Source organism: Sus scrofa, chromosome 1 (genome assembly GCF_000003025.6).
Source record: "Sus scrofa isolate TJ Tabasco breed Duroc chromosome 1, Sscrofa11.1, whole genome shotgun sequence".
Classification (NCBI taxonomy): Eukaryota; Metazoa; Chordata; class Mammalia; order Artiodactyla; family Suidae; genus Sus; species Sus scrofa.
Window position 1 is genome coordinate 27,892,205 of NC_010443.5, and position 21,251 is coordinate 27,913,455.

At 37.3% G+C, this 21,251-nt stretch overlaps 2 protein-coding genes across 12 annotated transcripts in view; both read left to right on the top strand.

Moving 5' to 3' along the window:
* The window catches only part of BCLAF1 (BCL2 associated transcription factor 1), a 30,814-nt gene extending 20,038 nt beyond the window's left edge, over positions 1-10,776 (top strand). For 4 of the 9 annotated variants that reach the window (XR_002336956.1, XR_002336986.1, XM_005654382.3 and 1 more), the window contains 4 exons: positions 200-380; positions 1,421-1,567; positions 7,566-7,778; positions 8,187-10,774. Coding sequence is in view for 5 of the 9 variants with exons in the window: in XM_005654382.3 (XP_005654439.1) it covers positions 200-380; positions 1,421-1,567; positions 7,566-7,778; positions 8,187-8,192 (547 nt within the window). In the remaining 4 variants the exon portion in view is untranslated. 9 annotated transcript variants of the gene reach the window in all.
* The window catches only part of MTFR2 (mitochondrial fission regulator 2), a 92,700-nt gene continuing 85,406 nt past the window's right edge, over positions 13,958-21,251 (top strand). For 2 of the 3 annotated variants that reach the window (XM_013984860.2, XM_005654380.3), the window contains exons 1-2: positions 13,958-16,909; positions 17,518-17,634. In XM_013984860.2, the coding sequence (XP_013840314.1) occupies positions 17,572-17,634 (63 nt within the window). In that variant the 5' untranslated portion in view covers positions 13,958-16,909; positions 17,518-17,571. 3 annotated transcript variants of the gene reach the window in all.

Consider the following 21,251-nt stretch of genomic DNA (forward strand, 5'->3'; position numbering starts at 1 on the left):
TAGTGATGTAAAACAAATATTGAAGGAGAATGGAAACAGACTATTCAAAGTTTGACACCCAGTCATTTTAGTTATGTAATAATTTTAAAAGGGGATAGTTTTTTGACTTGAAAAATATCCCTCTTATTATAAGATTCAACAGGCTCTTAATCTTTTTAAAAATAGCACATTTGTTTTGTTTCCTTTATTTATTTTGCAGTAAACATAAAAGTAGAGAGCAGGATCATTCTCGATCTTCATCCTCTTCAGCATCACCTTCTTCTCCCAGTTCTCGAGAAGAAAAGGAGAGTAAGAAGGAAAGAGAAGAAGAATTTAAAACTCACCATGAACTGAAAGAATACTCCGGCTTTGCAGGAGTTAGCCGACCACGAGGAACCTTTGTAAGTAATAAAATTTTCTTTCGTCATTTTATAGAACTTTAGAGTACTGTGCATAAGGAAAGTAAAATACATGATTTAGACATTACTGTGTGTCATTACTCCTGAGGTCAGAATTAGTCTTGAAAAATGAAATGGTGTTTGAAGTACCCTCATTAAGAAATACCATTTAGAAGAGAGGAGGAGCTGGAACTGGGATGATGCTTTGCATGATTTTTTTAAAAATTGCCATTTTGAGATTTAGATGCATCTACACGAACTAGGTACTTTTCTTAATTTTATAACTAACTGTACATAGTGCTTAGAGACCCAAGAGTCAAGGAATGTTAATGATGGAGATCCATTTCTTTAATCACTTAATTTTGAAAAGATAATTTGAAACAAAAAAATCCATGTTAATCTCTGTATTAACAACTATTTTCGTTTTTGCCTCTTCAAGTTCTTATTTGTGTTTATCAATCTTAGAAATCATAACTTCTTTTTATTCTACGTAGCATATACTTTATTCCCATGATCCCATAAATTCGTTACAATTATTAATGTAATGACTTTATAGTAGTGCATCTTCTAGTCTGATTTCTAGATTGTTTCCTACCTTGTGCAAGTATCTAGCTGGTTATTAGTAGGGTTCATTAATTAAATCATTTGGGAAAGAGAAGAGCTTTACATATATGGTAATAGTGTAGTTGAACACTTGGGACTCCTATGTAATTCCAAGGAATTAGACAACACTTTTGGCTAGTAAAAAGGAAAAGAACCGACTTGATTATTTGAAATACTAGTTCAGTCCACGAAAGTGCAGTGTTCTAACACTTAGGTTGACTGCATTTCTTCTTAACCTACTCAACTTTCAGTAGGCAGAATTTTTTTGCCTCCTTACTGGTATAAAATGGCCACCCTTTCCAGCCTCAGTGGCTATGAAATTGATAATTTAGGAAGGAATTTAGGGAATATGTTTTTTGTTACTGCAGTAAAATTAGAGTTTGCATGTAACTTAATACTTTTTGATTTCATTACTAAACAACTTTGTTAATGTTAATCAGTTTCGAATTAGAGGCAGAGGAAGAGCCAGAGGAGTTTTTGCTGGGACAAATACTGGTCCAAACAACTCAAATACTACTTTTCAAAAGAGACCGAAGGAAGAGGAATGGGATCCAGAATATACCCCAAAGAGCAAGAAGTACTTCTTGGTGGGTGTTAGAAATCTCTGTTTATTTGGTTTGCATTAATTTTCAAAGCATACTGGGTGAATTCATTTGAGTACAGGTATTCACTACTGTGAGAAGATTTCACCATAATATGAGAAACCTTTAAAAAAAATCATTACCCAGATGATTTGAAGTTTTGAAAATGTGGGTCCCTTTAGTCATGTTTATACTTTATTGATAACAATTATGGGCTGATCAGGGTAAAGTAAAAATATACCTGATTTTATAGCCGCATTCAGAGAAGGACATTAACTTATTTCCTATCTGTCTATAAGACGGTGACAGTTGTAGAAACTCATTAAGATTTACCTTTCATCATTTTAGCTATTTGTTTAAGATAGGGAGAAGGGATCTTTCACAGTATATGTATTAAGGATCTCAGGAGGCTGCTAACTTTTATTTAAGTAAAAGGAAGATTGAAAGTTATATTATGGAAAGTTGTTAGATACACTAATTTGTGCTTCCTTATAATGCTCTTCTCTCTGTAGTAGTTTGCCAAGGGATAAAGCTAGAGGAGGTGGGTCCTGAAAGATTCTCTAGGTAATGATGAAAAATTTCTGCACTTTGGCGAAGGGAAAAATGGTTCATCCTGCATTGAGACACTTAAGAAAAATGTCAAAAACTACTACCAGGAATACTCGTTTTTGTCATAGCTTCTCAGGGAAGTCATTTTCAGAGGCTATTTCTGAAAACTAGTTTATGTTGAAACAAAAAGAAAATAGTACTGGATTTTATAGAAATGTCTTTCATTTGGCTTTTTATGAATACATTTGAATTAACCTGACTGTCCATTACATTTGCTAAGTTAGAGTATAGAGCTGGATTCTGAAGTAAGTGTATATTTTGTTTGAAGAATGGGCATTGTAGTTGTTTCAGAAATTTCCATTTGCCACTTCTTTGACCAAGAATCTGAAAAAGTTTAAATTTTTATAGAGTACATGGTACATAATATTTGCATAGTATATGTCCCTGTGAGGAAAAATTTGTTTGAATTGACAATCTGGAAAGTGAGGGCATTTGATTCAGTTACAGAAAAGTTTAAAAGATCTATCTCTGGAGTTCCCGTCTTGGCTCAGTGGTTAACGAATCTGACTAGGAACCACGAGGTTGTGGGTTCGATCTCTGCCCTTGCTCAGTGGGTTAAGGATCTGGCGTTGCCATGAGCTGTGGTGTAGGTTGCAGATGCGGCTCGGATCCCGCATTGCTGTGGCTCTGGTGTAGGCCGGTGGCTGCGGCTCTGATTTGACCCCTAGCCTGGGAACCTCCATATGCCACTGGACTGGCCCTAGAAAAAGGCAGAAAGACAAAAGTAAAAGATGCCTCCTTTTTGATTTTAAGAATTTACAAATTAATTGACTGCTTATGCTAAGGATGGAAAATCAAATGGTTCCGATTCTTGGTTTAGAGACTAGTAAATGAAGAACATTCTAAATACATATGGTCTATTTCCTCCCAGAGGAGAAATAGTGGATTATTGCAAAGGAGATTCTGATTAGGAGAGACTTTGTAGAGGAACTTAGGTTGAATCTTGAGCTTAAAAGATGAGCAGATGTACTATAAGAAAGCAGGAGTGAAACATCCTGACCTACAGAACCCTAAAATTCAGACTTCCAAATTGTGGAAGGCCACAATACCTTTAATAAATTTGAATGTTAAGCAGAGTTTAGAAAAGTGTGGTTATAAAAAAAAGTTCTGAGAAATAATTGAGTGTCCGAACCTAATAGGCTAGATTTGAGAAAAAAAGGTAACATTTATAAGGGCTTATTCATGGACCCACTGGTTGGGTGTTGGTAGTGAGAAGAAGGAATCTCTCTCTCAAAGATAGGGAATACAGGAGAAAGAAGCTTATTTGAGATGAAGATTAAGTTCCGTTATTGAAGTGCCCAGGAGAAATTAGGTGGAAATGTGCAGTAAGTAGTTGCTAATGCAGATGTCTAGAGAGAAAAAAATCTAGGAGCCATCCAGTCACAGAGCCATAATGATGATAATATCACCCAGTCAGAAGAGAAGCGATTAAAAGGCCAACCTTTCAAAGGTGAGGTGAGGAGTGAGTGAGTGTGAAAATGCCATACAAGTAGAACAAATGTGAAAGGACAAAAAGTTGAGGGAAATGAGAGGTGAACAAGTATATAGTAATTAATTGTTTAACACTTGCAACATTTTGCAAATATTTAATATAGGCTAGACCTTAATTTTTCTGTGGCATTCTTTCAGTATCTGTTATCATAGTTTTTGTCTTTAATTGGGACATAATCATTTTTGATTGGCATATATGTTAAACGTTAGTTACACTAGTCAAGAGTGTTATTTTAAAAATTTAGCCACAGAAGTAGCAATAACATGTGTTGCTATTCTGGGCTATATTTAAAAGTTTTCTGTATAAAACATGTGCATTTGTTACAGACTAATGTTCACTGGAAATAAAATTAACATATCACATTTTTCTTACAAATTGGTTCTCATAGTTAATAATTTGATTCTTAATGAGTCATTGGAATGGCAACTTTGGTATTTAAATTTACAATATTTTGCATAGTCTCCAAGGATACTTGACTTTTCAACAGTTAGTGTTGAGACTAGAAATATAATTAAGAATAAATGAAAGTGAAAAACAAAACAAAAGTAGATTCCCCTAGGTTTTTTTTAGAATAATCGACGAGTATGGAAATTTTGTCCACAGTAATGAAACATTAATACTTAGTAATAACAATAATGCATAGATAGCATTTGGTGAGTGTATGTACTATGCTAAGCACCATTCTAAGTGTTTTACCTATATTAATTTTCTTGCTTTAAAAGTCTTTTTGCGTTAGGGCCATTATTCTGTTTGTACAGATGAAAAACAGAGAGGTAGAGATTAAGCAGCCTGACCAAAGGTACATGACCAGTAGGAGTGGGTTCAGGATTTGAACACACATGCCTTGCATTCCAGAGCCAAGGTTCTTACAGCACTATATCATTCTTTCTCCAGTACTGAGTAATAGTAATGTTTGTTGTGTTCTTAATCTGAAATTTCCCTTGTCAAGATTTTGATTTATGCAAAGATGAGGTAATATTTTCAGTAATAAGTATTCTAGGAAAGACAATAGTCTTAGAACCTTAAATTCTGTGGAGGGGTGAAAGTATCAAGAATTGGAGCAAGTGGGAAAGTACTGAAATGGGCAAGTTCTCAATGTTGAGTCAATGTTGTCATCTGAGGAAAAGAAAATCCCTGATGGGGAAGGGGGTTTGGTTTGGAGCTTTAAAAAATTAACTCTTTGAAACTTCATCTTCTGCAAAGAAGAGGTAAAAGGATTCAGAAGGTCTAATATAGCTTCCTTTGTTAACATAGTTTTGGCTGTGTATTATAAATATCTAACAGTTACCTTTATCATCTGTGAAGTAATTTTTAGAAATTTTAATAAGACTGAAATCTTACATGTAAGAATTTGAGAATTAACAGGTAGTATGCTTAGCATCAAAATGTCACTTAGGTAGCTGCTGGGATACCCTCTGAAAAACAGTGTGATCTTCTAGCTGCAGTTTTCTTTAGTTTCACATGATTGTATGTTTAAAAGTAAGGGCTGGTTTAAGTATACTATCTAGCTTTTTGCCACTGCTTCTTCTATTTCAGCTAACTCTTAGCTACCTTGTATGGTAATTATTAACTGTCAACCAGGATACCTGTCTGTGAATGATGGGCATAAGGGGCAGTGGAAGAGACTGGCTTCTGTGGCCTTGGGCAAGTTACTAAATTTTTCTGTACCTCAATTTCTTTTCATATAAAGTGGGGTTAGGAGTTCCCATGGTGGCGCAGTGGTTAACGAATCCGACTAGGAACCATGAGGTTGCGGGTTCAGTCCCTGCCCTTGCTCAGTGGGTTAACGATCCGGTGTTGCCGTGAGCTGTGGTGCAGGTTGCAGACGCGGCTTGGATCCCGCGTTGCTGTGGCTCTGGCGTAGGCCGGTGGCTACGGCTCCGATTCGACCCCTAGCCTGGGAACCTCCATATGCCGCGGGAGCGGCCCAAGAAATAGCAAAAAGACAAAAATAAATAAATAAATAAATAAGAAATAAAGTGGGGTTAGTAATTTTACAGTGGTGTTGTGAGGATGAATAAATACTTAGAAAGTCCTCAAAACAGTGCCTCATCCATAGGAATAAGCACCATATAAACATTATTATTACCCCTGTTGATTGAGGGCTTGCTAGTCAGACTCTGGGTCTGGCATTTTACAGATCATCTGTGTTCCTTCAAGACAGTCTCTGTTTTTATAAAATGAGGAAATAAAGTCACAAGATTTAAACCCATGCCTCTGGCTTCAAAACCTGCTTGTTTCTTTCTACAAATCCATTGAATACTGTGTAAATAACACAAAAGCCACAAACTATATAGAGTTAGTTTTGCTAATGCCAAAAGGGAGCCTGAAATTACTTAACTGTTTATATTATTTTGAGTGTCAGACTGTTTTAATTTTATTTTGGGTTTATAATCAAACTTTCTGACATGAAATTTAAAAATGACAATTTGGGGAGTTCCCGTCATGGCTCAGTGGTTAAACAAACCTGACTAGCATCCATGAGGATGCAGGTTTGATCCCTGGCCTTGCTCATTGGGTTAAGGATACGGTGTTACTTACCATGAGCTGTGGTATAGGTCACAGACCCGGCTCTGATCCTTTGCTGCTGTGGTTGTGGCGTAGGCCGGAGGCTACAGCTCTGATTCGACCCCCTAGCCTGGGAACTTCCATATGCTGTGGGTGCGGCCCTAAAGAGACAAAAAGACCAAAAAAAAAAAAAAAAGAAATTTACACTTTCGATAGTTCCTAAATTCATTCTTTGAGTCAGGCACACCTCTAGCCAGTCATCTTTTATTGGTTTGATAAATATAATTAGAAATTGGTAAGGGCTCTTTGATGTAGTCTGTTAATTATATGTATGAACTTTTCAAGTCATGCGGGAGGGTGATCTGTATTACATAATATGCACAAAGGCACAGTCCATGTTTCGTAAAGTTGCTCACATAATATTTTCAAGAAGTTTTAGTGACTTTCGGACAATTGATCAATATCAGTACTCCCAAGATTAGGCAACATTGTTTGCCTTATTCCTGTTGTCTGATAAAGGGGCATCATTCCCTTTTTTGTAGGTACAAACTTAAGAGTTTGAACTGGGTGGCAGATTATTACAAGAGAATTTTGGCTTTTTGTTTTTAGTTTTGGGAGGTAGTACTTACCTACTCATCCACAAAGTCAATTACCTTTAAGTCTTGCAGATTGTTTTGATTAATGGAATAATCTATAATGTGGGGACCATCTGTATTTGGATAAAGTTAATGAAAAATTAAGGTTGAGATATACTAGCTGCAATATTTGAGGTTAGTGAAGAAGAAATAAACTGAGGTATTACTCTAGAGACCATGCTGTTATGATTTGGCATGAGAAATTTCCTTGCCCAGAAGATTGATGTGTAGGACGTGTTGGTTTCAGTTTAAATCAATAGGATTTTAAAACATCTGTTCCTATATGTAAGGTATAATTCTTACCACATTTTATTTAGTGAATGATACTCATGTTGTAGTGACATTTTTATACTTTGTTACATTATGACTAATGTAATTTTTTTGGGGAAAAATACTGGTTATTTTTTCTCATTTACATGCAGTGTATAAAAAAGTGGACGTAGATTGAAATAATAATGGAAAGCAAAAATGTAAAAATTTTGAAAATTGGCAGTAATTTAGCAGTTGAGATTCTCCAAAAAATCGGGCAACTCTCAAATGCTTGGGTAATAAGCAATGGAGTATAATTATTTGCTTTCCATATGGAGTATATTGCATTGAAAAGTTCAGTTATATTGGTTTTGTTTTGTTGTGTTTTAGAACAGTACCAATCTCATGTACCCAGTCTTCAGAAGGTTTACACTATGGTTTATGATTGGGGATATAATCATCCACCTTATAAGAAAGACATTTCAGTAATTGTTTTAACCTTTCTGTATAGCATGATGACAGAGATGATGGTGTGGATTATTGGGCCAAAAGAGGAAGAGGTCGTGGTACTTTTCAGCGTGGCAGAGGGCGCTTTAACTTCAAAAAATCAGGTAGCAGTCCAAAATGGACTCATGACAAATACCAAGGGGATGGGATTGTTGAAGATGAAGAAGAGACCATGGAAAATAATGAAGAGAAGAAGGACAGACGCAAAGAAGAAAAGGTAGAAATTTTCAACTTGTTAGTGATTCTTTTTTTTTTTTAATTAGGGCCACACTTGTGGCATATGGAGGTTCCCAGGCCAGGGGGTCAATGGGATGTGTAGCCACTGGTCTTTGCCACAGCCATGCCAGATCCGAGCCATGCCTGGGACCTACACTACAGCTCACGGCAACACCAGATCCTTAACCCACTGAGTGAGGTGGGTGCATCCTCATGGATGCTAGTCAGACTGATTCTTTTCCACTGAGCCACGATGGGAACTCCTCAACCTGTTAGTGATGCTAACATTTTCTTTTGTGTAGGTTTGGTGGGCCAGTTAGTAAATTAATTTTTAGAAACAGTGATTATTTTGGATCATTTTTTACTCTTCAGATCTTTGCTAATCTTTACTTTCTTTTTCTTTTTTTAGGAATAATAAATCTGAAAGATTGCAACAGAGAACAGAACTTGCACCCACCATTTTTTTACATGATTTTTTGTTTTCAAATAAGAATGTAAGCATTTTACTTAAATTTTACTGTTTGCAAGTAGTCTAGAGAAATTTTGTTTTAAGTCTTCAAATATCTTGAAAAATAGTAGACTGTATGTTGAAAATTGTATTGAAATAAAGTAGAAAATTGTTACGTACCATATTTGTAACTATCAACTTTTAAAAAAATACTTTTACTGTTTTTGTTACATGCATTGTAATTCTGCTTTGTCTATAAGATACGGTCAAGTACAGATCTGTGAAAGTTCTGATTCTCTTCCTTCCCTGTTTGTTAATGTTTATTCTGAAGTAAACGTTAGCTCTACATACAAATCCCTGAACAGCAGTTGTTTATAAAGACCACACTAATTATTTCAGTCATATACATGTTTAACATCCTCCTTCATTCACACTACATTGTAGGGTGACTAATTTTTGAAGTGTACCATGGAAAAAGTTGTTACTTTGGTAAACTCTGCTAATATATCACCTCAGCAAATGTTTAAAAAGAAAAGCTTCGCCAGTAGCTAAAAAGTAAAGCTATTAAAAGTTAAATTGAGAAGTATACTTTTTTTTTTAACTCAAAGCATTGGCCTACAAAAACCATTCTTAGGTTTTATTATTATTTGGGTTCAAAATTCAGTGTTCTTTTTATATTCTTATTTGAAAGTTTGAGTCATGGTCTTGGAATCAGCTATTCTTTGAGAGAGGAAATTGGTTTGTAGTAATACAAATAAAAAGCCCATTCTTAGCAAGCGTCTTATTTAAAAAAATAAAAAAGCAAAATCTGTAATCCTGGGGTTGGTGTGGAAGAGGATTATTCTGCAGAATAACTTGATACGTTAAAAAGATGTGTACCTGATGTCATGTCTTACATATTTATTTGAGCTTTTGAACAGCTGAATCATTACTTTGCAGTCTAACCATATGGAAAAATAGGTGAACAGAATATACCGTTCGTCATTAGTATTTTAAGTAACTTGTTTTTCAAATGTCACTAATAAAAATATTTGACAGGAAATTTGTTACAGCATTGATCTAACTTGTTTCTTATTTTTTCCATATTTCAGTTGAAGTGTGTAAAATGGGTTTTTCTTTTTCTTCCCAAGGGTTCTATTTTTTCTGAAAGATAGTCTTTCAGATGTGAATTACCTTTATGTTTATGCTGATATCTCTTAAAAGGAATGAAAATTGGAAATAGTAAATTTCAGTGTAAAGTCTGTCTGCTCTGAGCATATATAAAAGTAGTCAAATTTCACTTGTTAATTCAGCAGCCGAATTAGTTGTATATGTTTGCATTAAAAGGAGATAATGCTTACTCTGTTAAACTTTTAAACATCTTAAATGTATGGCTTTTTTTTTTTTATCTTCACTGATGATTTGCGATGCTTCTAGCACCTTGATTACAGTCAGGGGCATTAGTTAAGAGCTTTAAGAGGGAAAAATAGAAAACAAAACTCAACATATGTGATGTTTATGGCCCTAAGATCCTTAAATATTGCATGATTTCTCCTATATTGTCTTTCTGAAATTGTTAGAGAAGAGGATATCCTGTCAAAACAAGAATGTTTTGCATTAATCAGAAGATAACTAATATCCTAATCAGAATAATACTTAATAACACGCTAAAGCAACATGGGTTTGATCTCCAACACAGAATTTTCACAACCATTTTCTGTTATACAAATAAATTTTAGCTTTTATTCAAACAGTTATTTTGTTAGATACTGAATCTCTGTATGACTATAGACAGACAATTTTGCTTTTTCACCTAAGACAACAGGAAAAGGGAATTGACTGAGAAATTATTTAATAGAGAATGGGATTAAAGCTACCTAAGTCCTATCAGCAGGTTATGTTTTAAGAGTAAATGTGTTATTTTAACCCAAATATATACACGATTTGGTTACTTTTGTTAAGTAAAACTGAGGAAAGAGTATCCCACAGAATATAGTAGGAAGGGTGATTGTGAAAACACTGCAGTAGAATGCTGTAGTGCATGTTACCTTTTATTAGAGGTAAGCATATAAAGAACCAAGCATATAAAGAGGAGCCTGTGTGAATTTTTTAAAACCACAGTTGAACTCCATACTTCCTGACACATTATAAAAAGGTAAATGGTTCCTCTTGCCAGAAAATAGCAACTCTTTGATAACCTCTTAACAGACTTCCTTTTGCCTAGAGAAGGAAAGTAAAAATGAACCCAAGGATATTTCCAGAAAGGATTAAGAAAGCTGTTTAAGAAGGCCATGACTCAGTCCTTAGGTGTGTATACCTTTCAACATTCTAGAAATTTTAATATTAAAAGTAAAGTTTGTTTTTCCAATTGCAGCCTACGTTAAAGAATTATTATTGTTCCCTTTTGTCACAGTTAAAATCAAGTGTTGGGAATTCATTTACAATTTGAGTAAAAGTATACCCAATAAGAATTAATGTAGATGGCTAAACGATTCTTACTCAGTGTGATGTATAATGCAACAGGGACCCTTGTAAATTGTCATATGCCAATAAAATGTCATAAGTGGTAATAGCTGTTGTCTGTTTACCTGATTTTGAGACTGTGTGTCTGTTCTATACAACTGATTTCAGTGGCTTATTTATTTCTCATTTTAAACTACCAGCTCATCTGTTAGTTAAATTACTGGTTTGGTGTGACTTTTTTGGGGGGAGCTGTTGATAAATACTTTATAAAACTACTCAAATTCCTATTTTTTCTTTCTTCCCCTGGGAAAATAGAAGATTTTACAGTAGATAAATAGAAGATTTTACAGTAGATAATTCAAAGCCATTGACAAGGAATTCCAGATTTTTTAGTCTAGCTCTCCTGTTCCTATGGTTATACAGAAACTTGTCAGCCATAATGTTAATGATGGAGAATCAGTGTCACTTCTCTTTGTTTCTAAGAATATAGTAGTCAGTTAATAACTAAAAAGAGTGGTTTTTTTTTTTTCCACTTTGTTAGACCTGGTGTAATTATTACCAAGACTCTCTTCTAAATTTATGAAATATAAAATAAGCCATTCTGTAACTTTGTGTGTGTGTGTGTGTGGTGTGTGTTTGCCTTTTCCAGGGCCACTCCCGCGGCATATGGAGATTCCCAGGCTAGGGGTCCAGTTGGAGCTGCGGCTGCCGGGCTACGCCACAGCCACAGCAATGCCACATTCAAGCCGCGTCTGCAACCTACACCACAGCTCATGGCAACGCCGGATCCTTAAGCCACTGAGCAAGGCCAGGGATCGAACCCACAACTTCATGGTTCCTAGTTGGATTTGTTAACCACTTCGCCACGATGGGAACTCCCATTCTGTAACTTTAAGCAAAAGCTTTTGCACATGTACATTTTGACTAATACAAATGGCAAGTTTCTCCTTTAAAACTTTGTTAGAAATAAAAAGCTGTGGATATGTATGGTTAGCTATACTGGGTAGTTTCACTGTTACATACCAGTGAACATTACATAACATACGTAAAAATATGCTATCTTATTTATTAGGGACATGCCTTTTTTTTTTCTTTTCTTTTTTTTTTTTTTTAAGTCTTTTCTAGGGCCGCACCTGCTGCATATGGAGGTTCCCAGGCTAGGGGTGTAATCTGCCACAGCAATACCAGCACCAGATCCGAGTCGTGTCTGCGACCTACACCACAGCTCACGGCAACGCCGGATCCTTAACCCACTGAGCAAGGCCGGGGATCGAACCTGCAACCTCATGGTTCCTATTCAGATTGTTAACCACTGAGCCATGACAGGAACTCCCCTAGTTTTTTTTTTTAAGAGTCGCTTTATTTTTATGGCTGTGCCTATGGAACCAGGAAATCATATTTTTCTTAGTAATCTCTCAGGGTTTCCCAACTTCCTGGTTCAGTGATAATGAGCCCTCTCTTTCATAAAAGTAGATGATAGTAAGTACACTATATACAATTGGGTGATGAAAGGATGTACATTCCATAGCATGAACTGTGCATTTTACAATGATAAATTTCTTGGTCCTCTCCAAGTAATTGGAAATTTCATGGCCTATAAAGAGCCACATGAAAATAATACTACTCATCCGCCAGAATGGTGGTTTACTTGCAATCTTATCTAGTCCTTGATTATGGGAGGTCATAATTATTGTCTCTTGTGTACTAGGGAAGACTAGAAACTTTTTATTAAGATTCCAGGGTACTTCTAAGGCTACCATGAGGGGAATGTTTAGTACACCTGGAATTTTTTAAAAAAGAAATTGAATAGCATCACTGAAATGTATGCATAAGAAGATATTTATAATACAGAATTTAACTGTTTAATGTCAGCCTACAATTACATTTTATGCCTCCATTTGATACTGAACTTTCAGAATCAAAGCGTGCACTGTTTCACCCTTGTGATAACTGAGGTAAAGATGCTCATTTGCCCCACTTGCTGCACTTGTCTTTTTTTTTTTTTTTTTTGTCTTTTTGCTATTTCTTTGGGCCACTCCGCGGCATATGGAGGTTCCCAGGCTAGGGGTCGAATCAGAGCTGTAGCCACTGGCCTATGCCAGCAACGTGGGATCTGAGCTGCAACTGCAACCTGCACCACAGCGCACGGCAACGCCGGATCGTTAACCCACTGAGCAAGGGCAGGGACCAAACCTGCAACCTCATGGTTCCTAGTTGGATTTGTTAACCACTGCGCCACGACGGGAACTCCTGCGCTTGTCTTTTAATTTGCACCTTGACCTTTAAATTTCATCTAATTGTCACCTGTGGGATATTTTTCAATTGAAAATTGTCATTTTTAAGCTAAAAATTCTTTGATGTTTTATAGTTGCTTAAATCTTAGTAAAAGTGAACTATAGGAATTCCCTATGAATTTCTTTCTTTCTTTCTTTTTTTTTTTTGCCTTATCCCATGCCTTGTTCACTTACCTATTTAAAAAATTTAGCACCCTGGAGTTCCCATCGTGGCTCAGTGGTTAACAAATCTGACTAGGAACCATGAGGTTGTGGGTTCCATCCCCGGCCTTGCTCAGTGGGTTGCCATGAGCTGTGGTGTAGGTTGCAGACACAGCTCGGATTTGGCATTGCTGTGGCTGTGGCGTAGGCTGGAAGCTATAGCTCCAATTAGACCCCTATCCTGGGAACCTCCATATGCCGCAGGAGCAGACCTAGCAAAGAAAAAAAAAAATTCAGCACCCTAGCAAAGAATCTACAAACTCTTTTGTCCTTATTTTAGGCTGGCAACTCATTCTGCTTATGTGTCCTTCTTCTGTGATAATTGTTTAACACTTAGTTAAACATATGCTGAACAGGAGAGTTGAGGTTGCTATGAACAGAAGAGTTGGACTATTAAATCTTTGTTTATACATGGCTTACATTGCCACGTGTTGTTTTGAAGGACCATGTTTTTGAGAGAAGACATTTAATGTTTTTAAAGGAAGGAGAACCAGAAGCTTGAGGGCGGATATTGTGATGCAAATAATGGAAAAAGTATGATCACTGTAGAAAAATGATGACTGAAAGCAGTCATCAAGTACTTAAAAGCAGTCTTCAAGTACTTAAAAAGAGCTTTCCAGAGTTCCCATCGTGGCTCAGTGGTTAACGAATTCGACTAGGAACCATGAGGTTGTGGGTTCGATCTTTGGCCTCGCTTAGTGGGTTAAGGATCTGGTGTTGTTGTGAGCTCTGGTGTAGGTTGCAAATGCGGCTCGGATTCCTTGTTGCTGTGGTGTAGGCCGGTGGCTACAGCTCAGATTAGACCCCTAGCCTGTGGATGCTGCCCTAGAGAAGACCAAAAAAAAAAAAAAAGAGCTTTTCCTCAGAAGAGGAAATAGAAGAAAATCCAAGTCATCTAAGATCTGGAAGAGCATTTGCTATCACTTTGCCCATTGTCATCATTTTAACATGTTCCATATTTGGAGGGCAGAACCAGAGCCGGTAGATTAAAATCATAGATATATAGACTTCTATTGAAGAGTTAATTTTGACAACTATATATTTAAAAAGAGTAGGCAGCTTGCGAATAGCTGGTTTTTGCTTATATAGAAGCATGGAGAATCTGGATAGCTCCCTGCTAGGAATGTTGTGCTACCTGAAGCTGAACTTTTTTCTAGCCTTCTGGATTACTTAAGAACTACATTTTACTCTCAGGTGCTTACTTTTATTACACTGTATGTTATTAGTTAATTGCCAGTGATAATGAAGTAATGCTCTGTTCCTACAGTTTTTCAGTGTTGTGATAGAAATGAATTTTCACAATTTTGACTGCTGCCATGTTCTTTTTTGACATGCCAAATCTTTGAATGAAAATGTACTATTAGCGGTAAGACTAATCAAAGTATGTTACTTTACATTTTTATGAAGATTTAGGATTCCTGTTGCTTGGACCATGACAGTATTGAAAATTATGAATTGATTATTGTTAAAAATGAAGAGGATTAAATGGAAACATTATAGAGTACTGATGAATAACTGGACTGTCTGAAGCAGTGTAAAACTGGAAGAACATCCTTAAACTAAATTTTCTGTGTTCTAGGTTTTAAACCAACTCTTAAGTGATTGACAAGAGTCAAGACAGCTCTTTGTGAACATGATTATATTGGAAAACAAAATCAGGCAGCAATTCACTTTTTTGCTTTTACAGAGGTCTAAATATTTTTGTTCAAAAATTGTATGAGTAGCTAATAAACACATAAGACCTCTGGATTGAAACACTACTACAATAACTGTCCTACTGTTTCTTTTATATAAGTTATTTAAAGGTTTGAATAAAGTAAATCCTGCTTTTAGACTTAAAAACGGTTAACTTAGATTTTGTAATTTTAATATATCACAAGTAAATAGCAATTTATATAGAGTAGGTATAGATAGGTAGCTCTCTTACATAATCATTTCCATTATCAATATAAAAAGCAGGAGACTTTCAGGACAATTTAATTTGAAATATGATTTTAATATCAAGGAAAATCTTGATCTTAGTGTCATAATATTTAAAAATTTTAAATAAACAAGTGTAAAGTTTTAATGAACCTTTAAGAGGTAGTTGATCTCTTAAATAGTGCTGGTTGGTTTAAGTGTACTGCATTCTACTACCCCTGAGAGGTTTCAAGCATAGGCAACAGAACAGAAGGAAAAAGGCTCTAAGTATTTTTCTTTCTTTTTGGAATGTAAAACTTCTGGGCATGTGCATCCCAACCTGGATATCCCCTTTTCATGAGATCCTATGGTTAGGGTTGGAGAGGCTATTATTGAAAGTCCAACAGATAGCACTCTTCAAAAGTGCTGGAGGTACAGAATGGGTCAAAAAGTTCCTATTCTGGAGTTTAGTTAGGCAACAGGTGGAGCATAAATATACATGATCCAAGTGCTATACAGAAAAATCAAGGGAAGGGGAGAGAGAGATGCTATTTATATATGGTGCTCAGGGAAATCCTCTCTGAAGTCTCCACTAGAATGTAAGCTCCAGGAAGTCAGGGACCTTAGCTGCCTTGCTCATTGCATTCCTTTTGCTCAGAAGGATGCGGGGCACATAGTAGACATTCATTGTAGTTGAATGAATTAAATGTGGGCACAGAGAAATCAGTTGAAAAATCCTCCAGTTTGTTAATTGTGAGGGTGAGCAGCAGATACAGCTGATCTTAATTATGTCACTCTAATGCAGTTTCGCTGAAATACGAGAAGCAGTACTATTGTCTAGTTTGAAGCCACTAACCTCAAATAAGGTATCACCTGTCATGAGTCGGTCGTCACTTTTGGCATCCTCTACTAAACCAGGTCAGCGTTCGGTCCATATTTGGCAGCATGGATAACCGAGAACGATTCGTCAATGAGCATTCTAAGTATGGCAATGCTGCAGATTCATCGATGACAGCGTTTAACTTCTGTTAATCCCAGAAGCATATAATAGATGTTCGCTGAATGGATGAATGAATATGAAACAGTAATCGTGACTCTCCACGAGAAGCAGACTTGGGAGAGCGGTCCCACTTCCAGTCTGGAGATAGGGGATGACATACTCTTCCCGCCAAGACATGTGGGGGGCAAGAAACCCGGTTTGCGATCCTGACCCCGAGGACCATAATCTCTCCCAACCGCCGAACCGTAGCCTGGAGCCTTCATGAGCGCGGGGGAGTTCTAAAGGCGCGTCAAGGGCCTGCGTCACCAGCTTGCGTCACCAGGCCCGCGCGCCCCGCCCCGCCCACCCGCCGGCTGTAGGTCTCCACTGGCTGCCTCGTTGGAGGCCCGCCCTCTTGAAGGAGAAGGAAACCCCGGTAGCCGGTCTAAATAATCTTAACTAACCATTTCTTAACCAATCACTAGCAGCGATCTTCAGCCTTATCCAATGAGATCGGGCACCCGTCGCGGCCCGCGGAGTTTAATTTTCCTCCAGGAACGCGGAAGTAGCGAGCGGGTCGTGGAGCCGAAGTACAGTTTGAGAGACTCCCGGGAGGGGGCTGCTCCTCCCGCAGAGTTAACGCTGCCGAGCAAGGGGGCTCCAGGGCCGAGCCCCGGGCTAGCGAGGCGCCGTTACCGCCCGTGGCCCGCAAGCTGAGGTGCGCGGGCGAGCGCGCTTCGACGTCTGAAAGCTCCTGGACCAGGACGAGTGCATGTCAGGCCTCGTCCTCTGCGGATTCCGCGGGAGGTTCCTTAACCATTTCAGCTTGAAGTTCCGGTGTTTGCCGGGAGGCTGGGCTTCGGAGGGAGGTGAGTCCGGTGACCTTGCTGAGTTTGGAGAGACCCGAAGGACGCTTGGGGCCAAAGCGTGTGACATGACTGGGCACTAGTCTCGGCCTGTTATTCAGTAGTTGGGTGACTAAGTCACGTCATCTATCTGGGGTTCATATTCCTTCTTTAAAGTGAGCGTGTGGGATGGGTGGTACTCTGATAAGTTAATGAGGAAGAGTTGCCTTTCATTTTGTCAAAGCCTTGAATTACTCCTTGCCTACTTTCAAGGATGGGCTGAACTCATCGCTTTTCCTAAGAGTCTCAACTCAAAGCTTTCGGGGAGAGCGTCTCTATTGTAATTAACCTGAAGGCTTCCCTGCTGTTTCCAATCTATCGTTGATTATTAACTAGGTCCCTTCAGAGGCTCAAAAAAAAAAAAAAGAAATCCTATGAATTTTTTAATGCATCTTAACTGATAAATTGAAGTTTCTCTTCCCAGCCCTTCCCCATTCATATTCTCTCTTCTCATCAAAATATTGCTGGACAGAGAAATTAGTTGATGGTGTAATGTGTAACGAAAGAATTTTCCCACAATTTGTGCGACAATTGTTTATCCAGTAATAATTAAAATTTCTTTTTCCCTGAAGGTATCAAGAAACTGATAATGTTTCCTTGAATTTGCTTCTGTCTTTGCTTCATCAATGTCCTTCATATTGAGTATTTTAAGAGTGATGCTGGAATATTTTGGTGTTCCCATAAACCAGGTAAATGTCTTTTAATGGATTTGAATGAACCTGTTGTATTTGTTTTGGGTCTCACTTTGGGACTAATGTATATGTCAACATTCAAGGCAAAATTGTTACATCTCAATAGGTGTAATGGAGGTGAGTTTGCAATAGTGTAGCTTCCATAGTCTGAGTTAAAAAAGGAGGTAAGATTATTAGGAACCTGTTTACTTGTTAGGTCAAATGGCAACAGAAGATACAAAGGAAGATGCAAAAGATAGACAAAACCTTCATAGGTAAAATATTTTAAAAACTTACATAGAATGGTGAGTTATAGTTCAACAAATTCAGAATAAATCTTAAGGAGAGAGATTTACTTAGGTGTGAGAATTATAAACAAATCAGATTCTGCCTATTGAGTAGCTACTACATCCAAGACAATATGCATGGTTCTGTGGGTGATGCAGAGTAGCAATGCATGGTTCTTGTATTCGTGATGCTTAAAATATAGTAGGAGGTATAAGAAACATAAACAGATACCCATAATACAAGTCTGAACGTAAGAGGGGGCTTACAGAATGGGCAAATCATTGCTATTTGGTGTGGTGAATTAGAGGAGACTAGTCCAGGATAATGCAGAGATTTTAAAAGTGAGTTGAAGAATGATGGGGCCATTAATATAAATAAGCAACTCAATATGAGAAACTAGTTTAAATAGGGAGATAATGGGAGTCAGATGTGCTGTTAGAATATATAAATACAAATGTCCTGCAGGTATATGGGTTCTACACTGTAGGAAAGAAAAGAGATTGAGATTTGGAGTTAATCCACATTCTTTTGATATTGGAAGCCATGGACTTGATGACAAAATAGAAGATGTCACTGGATGGTTTTGAAGCATTTTGAATTTCAGAATTGAAGAGATTAAAAATAACAAGGACTGAGTGATAGTTGAAGATTTGTTTCTCAGTAGATTATTGATGCCTTCAGGGGGATTTCTTTAGGTGGCCCTAAAAAGACAGAGAAGAAAAAAAAAAACACCTTCATAGTTAGGGAAAACATTTAAGATACAAGTGAGAGAATAAGCAACATCCCAGAGAAGGTAGAAGGTAGTTGGTCAGAAGATATACATAAATAGGCCTTGAAAAGAAGATGGACAGTCAGGAGTAAAATAAGAGTGAGAGATGGTGATGGTCAATAGCAATGAATGAATGAGAGAGAAGGACAAAAGTTTATCAGGATGGACATTGCAGAGCAAGACATGAAGTTACCATTCACATTAATCAAAGCTGAGTTTATTTATAATGGCAACCCTCACTATAGTGAGGCCTCTTGGCCTGTGGTTCTAAGCAAGGGTGCACAGGGGAATAAAATCTTGGCAATTAGGATAATATTGGTTTGTTCTTGAGACAATGAGGAAAACTGCTTAACCCCAAAGAGCATGTGTTCTTGTTAATGGATAGTGAGAAATTAAGTTGGATAGATAGAATAGGGCTCAGAGGACCTAAAAGGGTGATTAGAGAATGAATATGGAATTCATGGAGCATGTTATGGAGACTCAGCTGACAGAATTGGTGGAAGACTGTGAGGCTGGTTGATGGAATCAGTATTGAATGTTAGACCCAGGTATTTAGGTATGATCAGATAAATTCAGTACCCTTACTATTTAAAAACGGAGGAATGGCATGACTTTGTGCAGAAGATTCTTTGTGTTGATGACTTTCAAATCTGTCTCTCTAGCCCCAGTTTTCCTCCACTAGTCCTGTGGCTTCGATTTTTACCTGTAGTGTAGTCTGTATGCTGATGATCCCAAATCCGTCTTTCTAATCACAGGCTTTCTCCTGGGTTCTAGAACTGTGTATCCCTCTGCTTACTGGATAGTTCCATGAGGATGCTAATAGGATGCTACCTGTATCTGTTGCTCATAATAAACTGTGCCCTTATAATGTGATCTTAGGAAAAATGAAAAGTCCAATTACTAAGGCTTTGTAAAGAGAGAAAATTCCTCCTTTGTGTTGAAATCTCTGCCAAAAGAACAAATGTTAAGTCATTTGGGGGGAGGTTCCTGTGGGAATACTTTATACTAATATGGGAAGCCCATGCTAAAGAACAAAGTATTATTTGAGTTATGGTAGCACATTTCATTTGTATTATCTTTTCAAGAACTGACTACTAGAAGATATATTCCACTGTAAGTAAGGCATTATTTTTTTCCTTTTTAAAATTGAAATATAGTTGATTTACAATATTGTGTTAGTTTCAGGTATACAGCAAAGTGATTCACTTATATAATATTTCAGATTATTTTTCACTATAGGTTATTACAAGATACTTGAATACAGTTCCCTGTGCTATACAGTAAATCCTTGTTGCTTATCTCATTTGTGTATGGTAGTGTGTATCTCTTAGTCCCATACTCCTAATTTATCCCTCTTCCCTTTCTTTTCCCTTTGGTAACCATAAGTTTGTTTTCTATGTCTATGAGTCTGTTTCTCTTTTTGCGTATAGATTCATTTGTATTACTTTTTTAGAGTCCATGTATAAGTGATATGATACTTGTCTTTATCTTACTTCACTTAGTATGCTATTTTCTAGGTCCATTCATGTAGCCGCAAATGACAATATTTTATTCTTTATTATGGCTGAGTAGTATGCCATTGTGTGTGTGTCTTCTTCAATCAGTCATCTATTGATGGGCACTTGAGTTGTTTTCATGTCTTGGCTGTTGTATACAGTGCTGCAATGAACATCAGGGTGTGTGTTTCTTTTCTTAGAATGTTCATCTTTTTGGGACGTATGCTCAGCAGTGGGATTGCTGGATCGTATGGTAGCTCTATTTTCAGTTTTTAAAAGAGGCTCCAGGAGTTCCTGTTGTGGTGCAGTGGTTAACGAATCCGACCAGGAACCATGAGGTTGCGGGTTTGGTCCCTGGCCTTGCTCAGTGGGTTAAGGATCTGGCGTTGCCGTGAGCTGTGGTGTAGGTTGCAGACGTGGCTCGGATCCCACGTTGCTGTGGCTCTGGCGTGGGCTGGAAGCTACAGCTCCAATTGGACTCCTAGCCTGGGAATATCCATATGCCGCGGAGGGCCCTAGAAAAGGCAAAAAGACAAAAAAAAAAAAAAAAAAAAAAAAAAAAAAAAAAGAGGCTCCATACTGTTCTCCCTAGTGGCTGTTCCAATTAACATTCCCACCAACAGTGTAGGAGGATTCCTTTTTCCCCATGTCCTCTCCAGCCTTTATTATTTGTAGACTTTTTGATGACTGCCAATCTGACGCAGATTGTAGTTTTGATTTGCATGTCTCTAATAATTAGTGATGTTGAGCATCTTCTCATGTGCCTTTTGACCCTCTATCTTTGGAGAAGTATCTGTTTAGGTCTTCTGCCCATTTTTTGATTGGGTTGGTGGGTTGTTATTTTTTTCTATATTGAGTTGTATGAGATATTTGTATATTTTGGATATTAACCACTTGTTAGTTGCATTATTTGCAAATATTTTCTCTCCTTTTATAGGTTTTCTTCATTTTGTTGATGATTTCCTTTCCTGTGCAAAAGCTTTTAAGTTTGCTTAGGTCCTATTTGTTTATTTTTGCTTCTTTCTTTCTTTCTTTCTTTCTTTCTTTCTTTCTTTCTCTCTCTCTCTCTCTCTCTCTTTCTC